This window comes from Notolabrus celidotus, chromosome 14, assembly GCF_009762535.1.
Source record: "Notolabrus celidotus isolate fNotCel1 chromosome 14, fNotCel1.pri, whole genome shotgun sequence".
NCBI classification, from domain to species: Eukaryota; Metazoa; Chordata; class Actinopteri; order Labriformes; family Labridae; genus Notolabrus; species Notolabrus celidotus.
Genome location: NC_048285.1, coordinates 30,093,222 through 30,104,743, shown reverse-complemented (window position 1 = coordinate 30,104,743; position 11,522 = coordinate 30,093,222). Strand labels below are relative to the sequence as shown.

General features: G+C 43.7%; 1 protein-coding gene across 1 annotated transcript; it reads left to right on the top strand.

Moving 5' to 3' along the window:
* Positions 1–19: 19 nt before the first annotated feature.
* On the top strand, positions 20–11,111 carry treh (trehalase (brush-border membrane glycoprotein)). The gene is made up of 15 exons (XM_034700698.1): positions 20–229; positions 681–781; positions 876–1,023; positions 1,103–1,190; positions 2,651–2,751; positions 2,925–3,017; positions 3,176–3,292; positions 3,492–3,614; positions 4,625–4,674; positions 5,216–5,416; positions 5,521–5,738; positions 8,728–8,839; positions 9,810–9,922; positions 10,017–10,070; positions 10,402–11,111. The coding sequence occupies exons 1-15, from the start codon at positions 147–149 to the stop codon at positions 10,537–10,539; spliced, it is 1,740 nt and encodes a 579-aa protein (XP_034556589.1). The 5' UTR covers positions 20–146; the 3' UTR covers positions 10,540–11,111.
* The last annotated feature ends 411 nt before the right edge of the window (positions 11,112–11,522 follow it).

The window sequence follows — 11,522 nt, the reverse complement described above, 5'->3', positions numbered from 1 at the left end:
CGTCCTGTTACCTCTTTCTTTCAGAGCTAGGTGTCAGTGTTTTGCTGTTTGTTCACACGTTCAGTTAAATTAAACTCTGACCCAGAGGCAGCGCTCGGATCAGGGGTTAAATCAGACTCTGCTGTCGCCTCACATTCGGGATCAGGATGCAGGACTTCACACTTCTATGCTTTTTAGCCGTGGCTCTCTCTGCCTGTGTACAGAGTGCTCTTCCACCACCATGTGACAGGTGAGATATGTTTGAAGTGTTTATTTTAAGAGATATGATCATGAGGATTGTCTTTAAAGTTCTTCTCTAGCTAATGTATTCATTTCAAACTGAGGAGATCATTACTAACTCGTCAATCCTGAGTTCAGCTTATCTTAAGAGTTGCAAAAACAAATAGCACAGATGTCATCTTTAGCAAAATGTGTGTGCAACATGATCCCTTAAATCCTGGAGGGAATGAAGTCTATGTGAGCGTTGAATTACTCCTCAAACTGAAGCTAACAGACGCTCCTCACAGTATTTGTTTTGGTCTGTTTAGTTGTCAGCAGACCTTTGCCCTCTCCTGCTCATTACAATGACGGTAATATGGTTTTATTGCTCCCCTGCAGGACTCTGTAACGTGTGCTTGCTCTATTACACAAACAGCCTTTTAACTCTGGATTAATAATTCATAACTATCAATTAATTTCAGTGAGATTTACTGCAGGGGTCCCATCCTGCATCAGGTACAGAACGCTAAACTATATGATGATGACAAGTTCTTTGTTGACATGAAGCTGAAGGAAACTCCCGGTAAGTCCAAAGTCACTAAATCACACCCCCACCCTTCTCTCTGTGACATCCATTAAGGTTCTGCTTTGTGTTTATTATCCTTCCTTACCCCCAGATATTGTTTCGTCTGCGTTTCGAAACCTCTCACTTGAATTCCCAGAGGGGATCCTCCCTCCTGCTGAGCTGCAGAAGTTCCTCAATATGTACTTTGAGAAACCAGGGACAGAGTTTGAGACGTGGACGCCACCAGACTGGCATGAGAAGTGAGATCTACTAAATAGGAATCGCTCGTACTTGAATCTTAATTTGTTCTTTGCTGACACGCTTCTTTGATGTGTGCAGACCAAAGTTTCTTGGAGGAATCGCAGACCTGGAACTACGCGCATGGGCTGAAAAGATCCATCTGCTGTGGAAATCTCTCGGCAGGAAGGTGCTGAAAATAGATGAGGCTTGAAGAATCATACATTGATTTGGGGTCATCCCTCCCACAGCCCTATGTTCCCACATTTCTAGGACATTTTCAAAATTAGGTCTTGTGTTCCTACATTTCCCTTCAATTTAAACCCTATCCTCCCACAAGATGTTTTGGAGGCACTTTATAGTAAATTAATGAATGAATGAGTCATTTTATTTGGATCAGCAGCAGCAGAAATCATCACAATCAAAATCATTACAAGAAAAAATAAAATAGGCTGTTAGAAAAGGGTTTCAGCTGAAGCAGAGCTTATAGAGGCCGAAATGTGGGAACATAGGGCTGTAGGAACATAGGGCTGGGGAACATAGGGCTGTAGGAACATAGGGCTGTAGGAACATAGGGCTGGGGGAACATAGGGCTGTGGGAACATAGGGCTGTGGGAACATAGGGCTGTAGGAACATAGGGCTGGGGGAACATAGGGCTGTAGGAACATAGGGCTGTGGGAACATAGGGCTGTAGGCACATAGGGCTGTGGGAACATAGGGCTGTAGGCACATAGGGCTGTGGGAACATAGGGCTGTGGGAACATAGGGCTGTAGGAACATAGGGATGTAGGAACATAGGGCTGGGGGAACATAGGTCTGTGGGAACATAGGGCTGTGGGAACATAGGGCGGTAGGATTATAGGGCTGTGGGCACATAGGGCTGTGGGAACATAGGGCTGGGGGAACATAGGGCTGGGGGAACATAGGTCTGTGGGAACATAGGGCTGTGGGAACATAGGGCATTAGGATTATAGGGCTGTGGGAACATAGGGCTGTGGGAACATAGGGCTGGGGGAACATAGGGCTGTGGGAACATAGGGATGTGGGAACATAGGGCTGTAGGCACATAGGGCTGTGGGAACATAGGGCTGTGGGCACATAGGGCTGTAGGCACATAGGGCTGTGGGAACATAGGGCTGTGGGCACATAGGGCTGTGGGAACATAGGGATGTGGGAACATAGGGCTGTGGGAACATAGGGATGTGGGAAAATAGGGCCGTGGGAACATAGGGCCGTGGGAACATATGGCTGTAGGAACATAGGGCTGTGGGAACATAGGGCTGTGGGAATATAGGGCTGTGGGAACGTAGAGCTGTGGGAACGTAGAGCTGTGGGAACATAGGGCTGTGGGAACATAAAGTTTGATTCAGGTTTAGTTGCATTCCATATTTCCAAGTTCCCATGTGCAAATATATTGATTTCAAAGATTTGAAACGAGTATACATTTGAAAATGTTAAACTGAGCTAAAGGAGATTTAAGTCATATTTTTTCCTGGTATTTTGCAGACTAAAACATTAATCTGACACAAATTCCACCTCATCAGTCAGAATAATTGTCATTTATTCAAAGTAACATGTTTTTCAGTGCATTTCTAAAGATCCATGGTTATGCGTATTTGGTTCACAAAATGAAATGATCTGTCCTGCAGATCCACTCCAGCGTTAAAGACCAGCCAGAGCTCTACTCCCAGATCTACACCCCTCATCCTGTAGTTGTGCCAGGGGGCCGCTTCAGGGAGCTGTACTATTGGTGAGTGAGTGATGAAGCCTGTCTGTCTGTCAGCTGGCTCTCTGAGTGGTGTGGAAGAGCCTCAGAAGGTCATACTGAGGTCAAATCACAGCCAGAACCAGGCAGAGTTTCTCTGCTGTGCGCCCACCCAGGTGCTGTGTGCAGACAGTGACGTGAGCCGCTCTGCCCAACAGGGACTCCTACTGGGTCATCAACGGGCTCCTGCTGTCAGAGATGACACAGACGGCCTACGGGATGATTCAAAACTTCCTCTACCTCGTTGACAGGTGAGCTTCAGAGCACTTTTCATCTTCCACAGAGTAGGAAAACGTCCGGCTCGCGGCGGGTCATTGTGGATGAGTCATTCATGAACATTTTGCATATGAAGCTCTCAGGGGAATTTAAGATTGGTAGAATAAAAGATGATTTTCAATCACTCCTGCAGATATGGCTTCGTTCCAAATGGTGGGCGGATTTACTACGAAAGGCGAAGTCAGCCTCCATTCCTCACTCTAATGGTGGAGAGCTACTATCAAGCAACCAAGGATAAAGAGTTCCTCAGGTGATACTTAGGTCTGAGCTGATGTCCTGCCAGACGCATTATCATTCCTCAGCTGTACGTTTCCTCCTGCAGAACAGAGAAAGAGCCTCAGTGCTTGTGTCCTCTTTCTGTCTCTGGTGTTTAGGTTTTCCTCACACCCTTTCTCTTTGTGTGTAATGATTTCAAAGAATGTAAAGTAGTCTGAAATTCATCGTTGTAGAGCAGCTTTACCGACTCTGGAGCGGGAGTACGTCTTCTGGATGCAGAACCGGTCTGTGGCTGTGAGAGCAAACGGGGCAGAGTACAAACTGAACCGGTATCATGTGGAAGTAGGCCTCCCCAGGTACGCCTAAAAACCCTGATAAATACACAACAAACAAAGATACAGTATCTCACAAAAATGAGCACACCCCTCACATTTCTGCACATATTTAATTATATCTTTTCATGGGGCAACACTGAAGGAATGACACTCTGATACAATGTAAAGTAGTCAGTGTACAGCTTGTATAACAGTGTAAATTTACTGTCCACTCAAAATAATTCAACACACAGCCATTAATGTCTAAACCACCAACAGAAGTGAGTACACCCCTAAGTGAAAATGTCCAAATTGGGCCCAACATATCAATATTTTCTGTGGCCACCATTATTTTCCAGCTCTACCTTAACCTTCTTGGGCATGGAGTTCACCAGAGCTTCACAGGTTGCCACTGGAATCCTCTTCCACTCCTCCATGACAACATCACGGAGCTGGTGGATGTTAGAGACCTTGCGCTCCTCCACCTTCCATTTGAGGATGCCCCACAGATGCTCAATAGGGTTTAGGTCTGGGGACATGCTTGGCCACTCCATCACCTTTACCCCTAGCTTCTTTGGCAAGGCAGGGGCCGTCTTGTAGGTGTGTTTGGGGTTGTTATTTTGGAGTACTGCCCTGTGGCCCAGTTTTTGAAGGGAAGGGATCATGCTCTGCTTCAGTATGTCACAGTACATGTTGGCATTCATGGTTCCCTCAATGAACTGTAGCTCCCCAGTGCCGGAAGCACTCACGCAGCCCCAGACCATGACACTCCCACCACCATGCTTGACTGTAGGCAAGACCCACTTGGCTTTGTACTCCTCACATGGTTGCCCCAACACACGCTTGACACCATCTGAACCAAATAAGTTTATCTTGGTCTCATCAGACCACAAGACATGGTTCCAGTAATCCATGTCCTTAGTCTGCTTGTCTTTCTTGTGCATCATCTTTAGAAGAAATGTGAGGGGTGTACTCACTTTTGTGAGATACTGTATGTAGGTATTGTAAGATGCACCTTCAACTTATCTGACCACGTCTTTTTTTCCAACCAGGCCTGAATCGTACACAGATGATTTGGAATTAGCCGAAGGACTCAGTGATGGTAATGGCTTATTAGTGTTCATATTCTTGGTGGCTGAATATTTCCCCCTTTTATGAGCACGAGAGAAATGACTCTGCTGCTGTGGTCATTTTATTTCACGAGAGAGAGAAAGAAAATGAAAAGTTCATAATTGCTCCTTAGCAGAAAATTTGAATAAATTCCCCAGGATTCAAGGATCATCTGTGCAAAAATAAATTGCTCTGAAAGTACTTTAGTACCATGTTGTCATGAATATTTAATGTTTAACACAGCTTGGCTTTCGCTTCACCCATGAACTATCTGACCACACATTTTAAGAGAAGCTGTTTTTGAGTAGAACGGTTCTGTTACTGTTCAATGAAATGTTATTTTTAGGGATATTTTAAAGAAAGTAGTCGGTTAAGCTGTTTCCTCCATGAAATGTGTCGTCTCTGAAGCTTTATTGTGAGAACTGAAATGATTCAGAGGCTGCATATTTGACTTTTAAAAACAGCACAAACATGAATAAGTAACTAATTTCTAGATGCTGATTTGTTGTGGCTCCTCTGGTTTCTTGCCTCAGAGGGAAAGGAGCAGCTGTGGATGGATCTGAAAGCGGGTGCAGAGTCTGGCTGGGACTTTACATCCCGCTGGTACATAGACAGTGATGGCCACAACAACGGCACCCTGGGCTCCACTCGCACCAGTCAGATTGTGCCGACTGACCTCAACGCGCTGCTGTGCCTCAGTGAGAAAACTCTGGCCTCGTTTCACAGGATCCTGGGTGAGTGCGGGAGCGGCCTTTGACCTTGATGCTAACTTTGGATCGCACTCTGCTTTTAGCTCCGAACTGGTGTTGCGTAACAGTGATGTGTTGTTTGCTGACAGGTGATGGTGACTCAGCTGCACAGTACGAGCAGGCTGCAGCCCGCAGACTGCAGGCGATAGAGGCTGTGCTGTGGGATGCTGAGAGGGGAGCCTGGTTTGACTTCAACTTGGTGACAAACTCCAAACACTTTGAGTTCTACCCGTCCAACATGGCACCGGTCTGGGCTCAGTGTTACTCTCAGCCTGCGATGGGAGAGAAGGCTGTACAGTATCTGAAGGTGGGTGAACGTGCAAGCTCTTAATTCACAAATGATTGTGGAAGAATTCATTTATTTTTAATGAAGGAGTTTGGTTCACACAAAGGACACCCACTCATCCCCACTCATCTCTAAAGAAATCCAGTCATGCAGACACAGTAGGTGTTGCTATGTTTGAGCAGGTGTTAGATTTTTGTCTCCAACTCAATATTAATAATACAAGCACTGAAGAAAGCATCCAAACAAATAGTAATTTGTCTTACTAGGAAAGGCTAACTGAGGCTGTTACAACTGTTTATGAAATATGCTCCATAAAGGATAATGTATAGTGAGTGGGGGGTAATACAAAATATAATCTCAACAGGGTGAGACAAGACTCAGCCCACAAGTTTTTGTCAAGGGTCGGATTTGAAGGTTGGTAGCGCTTCCATGGCAGCAGCATTTTGTCTTCGGTTTGCTTGGGTGCACTTAACATTAAAGTCACAAATTTTCCAGATGCACAAAATAACAGCAGTACCTGTGTAAGCTCCTCTTCCTGTTACCCTCTTCTCACTCAGTCAGTCCTGTAACTCTGACAAAGCTCCCACCGTGTCACAGTTTGTGGTTTGTGGTTTGGTCGACGTCTCTTTCACTCAGCTGTGATTGTGTGTTTTCACATCACTTGCTAGTTTCTGCTCCTTGTCATCGTTTCTCTGCTGGTGACTGGTCAACCGCTGAGTTTCGTGCTCTCTAAATAGATTGAGAGTGATATTCAAAATATCCTCCATGTTGTTTAGCGAGGATATCTGAAACCAATATTTTGAGGTGAAATCATAGACTTTATTTTTATAAATATGCAGGACTCCTCTGTGGATTGATTTAAAGGTGACATATCATGCTTTTTTCATCAATATATGTTGGTCTAAGAGGTCCCCAAAACATGTCTTTAAAGTTTATGCTCAAAAAAACACTTTGAAATCAGATTTTGGTCTGCCTGAAAAGCCCTCTTCTTCAGTCCTCCTCAGAACACTCTGTTTTCTCTCTGACCACGCCCCCTCAGGAAGTGGATGTGCCTCGGCTCTCCAGCACGTTGATCTAATGTTTACATGTTGGCTGAATATACACGGCTGCTCATAGATCACGTTACTTCAACCCTCTGAATCTGATCCAGAATCTGATCCTGACGGAGAGGCGCCTGCAGCAGGACCTTTCTGAAGGATTGGTCACAGATTTAGTGTTTCTTGTTGTTTTATTTGTCAGTATGTCGACGTGTGTCTTGATACACAGCTACAGCTACGAACATGTAGCTATGTGGCTATGCTAACTAGCGCTAGCACTTATCCATGATAAATAAAAATCATCCACTAGATCTTCAAATCTGCAGACGTGGGGAGTAAAACCGACCTTTGTGTTTATTAAGACAGCCTACAACTAGCATGCCTCCCAGGTGCCTTTCTGTGTGGAGTTTGCATGTTCTCCCGTGCATGCGTGGGTTCTCATGCAGTTCTCCGGCTCCCCCCTCCAGCTTCCTCCCACAGTCCAAAAACATGCTCACCAGGTTAATTGGTCACTCTAAATTGCCCATAGGTGTGAGTGTGTGTGAATGGTTGTCTGCCTCTCTGTGATAGCCCTGTGATAGGTTGGCGACCTGTCCAGGGTGTACCCTGCCTTCTGTCCGAAGCCAGCTGGGATAGGCTCCAGCCCCCCGTGACCTCAAACGGGATAAGCGGTCAAGATAATGGATGGATGTTTTTTACTCAGCTAATTTTATATTTTTTGAGAAAAGAGAAAGCTGAGATGAGAGTTGGCCATCATTGTTACTTGGTTGCACTAATAAAGTGAAGTGCTGTACATCTGTGGTTGCATTGTTCTATAATAATTTGCCATCATTTTTTAGCATGCAAGAGATGATTTCGTGGATAGCCATAGACTGCACGTTTTTCAATGTAGACTTCCACTGAGAGGAACATAATAGACTATTTAGGAACTACATTAGGAACTAAATTTAGCCTGTCACACCAGCTTGATCATCACTGAAAATGTCATTGAAATGTCCTGGAAAATGATCTCTGGAAAAGAGTGGGAACCCTGCACTGTTGTCATGTTTTTATCTGCTAAAGCCAACAGATCTGCTCTGTAAATCATTCCTTTGAAAGAAAACCAGAAACCAAAAAGAGAGAAAGATTAATGTGGTTTGATGGAAAGATGGCGCCCTCTTGTTTTGCATTAATTTCACAGCTGGACATCTGTCTGTGTAGATAGGGACCCTCATTTTGATACGGCCAGTCAGATCTTGCAGCTACGTCACAGTTTTATTTTAGGTAGAGCAGACGGTCACACTGAGCCAGACAGCAGCAGCTAACACAAAACAACAGCCCACATTAGCCCAGCTGCATACTTCTCCCTCTTATAGGACCTACATACATAAACACATGTGGAGTCCTGCACCTTAGCTTGTTGAACGAGCTGCAGAATAAAACAAAGTGCTCTGCTTACATGAGATTTCAGGCTAAATCACATTTTGAGCTGCTAGCATGAGCCTATTAAAATCAGGTGTACATATCTGCAAAGGTCACTGAGCTCTGGTTTGATGTGTGTGGTGGTCCTTAATTTTCAATACTGCAAACAGCATGTCTGCCTGCACAAAAGCAACCACACAGTTTATTTAACAGTTTCATTTTATATAAAGCAGTCAACAAAAACAAATGCTCCTCCAGCTGGCTGATATAAAAGCAGAATTTCTGACATCTGTCCAAATTCTTTTTCCCTTTTCAGTGTTTAAAATCTACAAACGATACATCCAAAAACGGAGTCTGAAATTATATAAAATACAAACATTTTTTATTTTAATTGGGCCTGAAATAGTTTTCCTGTATTTCTGTATTGGCAGCATTTAAAGAAATAATTGCTCATCGAAGATATTTCATTTGCTTTGGCTGTGCTCCTGTGCTCCAGCAGATGGCGCTCTCACCCTACACTCGTTCCCTCCCCTCACACTCCTCTGTTTGCTCTTTCTCTCATGTCTGCACAGAGGAGTGGTGCCCTCCAGTTCCCCAACGGAGTTCCAACGTCTCTGAGGGAGTCAGGGCAGCAGTGGGATTATCCTAATGCGTGGCCTCCTCTGCAGCACATGCTCATCCACGGTGGGTGGGTGGTGAAAACACTGATGTGCTAACATTGAGGAATTCCTGAAACCTGCATTGATGACTCACATGTTGATGAAGATGCTGCTCTGCCTTCTGCTTGGCATATTATTCCCTTAAAAACATCTCTCTCTGTTTCGTTGTTTTTGCTTCAGCTTTGTACTTCATCTCATGAATTTTTGATGCAGGAAAAGGAGTTTAAACTTCTGACCTTCATGTTCAACTTGAGGGTGTTTACATCCACACTGCTAAAGGTGCCTTGTGGAGTCTCCACTAAATAAACAAAAGCTCTGTCTGTGTTGGGCCAGAATGCATTATGTATAACTTTGGGGGTCTAACAAACATGAATTACCCTCTCTTAAAATATTTGAAAAGCCTGTTTGAAGCTTGTCTTTGTTCTTAAATTGCCTAAAATGCCACCTTTGATTTCTTAGCACTTTTGTTCCAGGCTGTCAGTCAGTGGAGGAGTGTGACAGCATTGACAGACATGTGTACCAGACACTGGGGTGTGCATGTGCCTTCTCCCACTAGAGGTCTAGAGTCCTCAAGACTCATTTAAAGGGGAAGTAAAGAAAAGAAGAGGTTACATAAAGCCATCATACTTGAGTTTGTTTACGTCTGCCTCGTTGATTCTCTGCAGGGTTATTCAGCACGCCCTCATTTTTAGGGATTTGTGCCTTTTCTCTGGTCTTAAGAACTTATGACAAATAATAATCTTCAATCTTAAATTGATTCTTGAACTTGGAGATTATAAATTACTAGGAATAATACCCCAAGAAGCCATGACCTCACTGCATACACTAAGCGTCAGTGTAACTTAAACTCAGGTTTGTTTTTCCATTTCAAATTAAATCTGCCCACACACAGATTAAAAACATGTCACTTCATTTACACTCTTGCTTTAAGCATCCTCATATTCAAAAGACTGTCTTAGTCTTGCTGAATGATTGAAGTCATCTTGTATTTTCAGGGTTATCCCAGCTCCCCTCTGAGGAAGCTAAACAACTAGCTTCAGATTTGGCCCAGCGTTGGATCAAGACAAACTGGTTGGCGTACGAGAAGTACGACGGCATGTTTGAAAAGGTGAGTCCTCTTTAAGGTTGCAGTATTTCACAGCTTGTGTTGCTCAGTGATAACACAGCTGGAGCTGAATGTGTAATGTTCTTGCTCCTGACAGTACGATGTGAACGGAGATGGCAAACCTGGCGGTGGAGGGGAATATGAAGTTCAGGTATTTGCTTCCATGCGTTGATGGTGTAAAACTAATGTGCTTAGAGTCACACACGTCTCTCTAATTTCATGCAGAACGCTGTCAATTCTCTCTACTTCACTTCTGCTTCTTAACTTGAACACATTTGCATACTTATGCACACATAAACTCCCACTCCTCCTCACTTCTTTGTCATTTTATATCTTGTTTTTTTTGTATAATTTTCTACCCTGTTAGGTTTTGTTTTTCTGTTTTTCTCTCTCCATTCCCTTTTTTTAATCACTGAGCTTTTACTGCTTCACAAATAAACACATCTATCTTCTCTGCTGTGGTGCCCCCCCTTTTCTTTTAGCTGGGATTTGGTTGGACCAATGGCGTGGCCCTGCAGCTTCTGGACCAGTATGGCGCGACTCTCACCTCAGGAAGCGGACACGTGTCTTCTTCCCTCCTGCCGCCTCTGGTCATCTCAGCCGCCCTCATGCTCCAGTGAATCAGAGGTGACAAAAGAGGCTGACTGGGGGCTGGATTTATTTTTTGTGTTTTCGCTGCCTTAAATCAATCCTGTCCCCAAACCAGACTTCAACCAAACACACACTGACATTTTCAAATTCAACCAAAGTGTTTACATTTTAACAAGGTTTGATATTTCTCTAAATCCCATGTGATCATTTTTATTTGCAGTAGAAACATTTATGATGACTAAGAGTTCCTTGGATGAATATTTCAGTATTTATCCTCTGAGGTAAATAATCTTAAATATCAAAGCATACAGATCATTTAGATGCTCCCTGACTCTCTCCATTAACTCAGAGCGCTTCTTGCTGCTCACATCTCAACATTAACTTGCCCCAGATATTGAACTGACTTTTCAAACAGCTTTATACTTCAGTCAATTTTGATGCTTAAGCTATCTAAACTGGGGCTTTACTCTCTCTGAGACCTTTTATTTACATGCAAACTCCACTTAAAGCTGGGGTTGGTAGTCAGGGTTAGATACACTTTTTGTTATACTGGTTAAAATGATCTTTATGTCCTGATGGCAATCAATACATAGTGTGTTCTTAAAAAAGAGGGAAAAAAAAGCTGTAGTAAACCTGGGAAAACACCAACCAAGACAGACTCCAGGGGAAATGCTACATTCAAATTCATGCTAGTTTTCCATTACTAACAACCCTAGCTTCAAAATGTATATGAGCTCATGTGTGAAATAAAATATTAAGAGAATGTATAAAAGTTTCAAACTTGGCTGTCTTTATTACCGCCAACAACTCAAGAAGTCAGCCATCCTCTGATCACATGTTTCATACAGTGATGGATTCCTGCACACTATCAGTACTTAGCTAATCTTCAATGTAATGTTTTGGTCTTAAGGCTCAAGCATGCAAAACTGCACTATGATCAATCGGCAACCTCTGGTGGCGAGAATTGAGGCTAATGCAGAAGTGTTAGAAACTGCAGTTCATCAACTGTCCA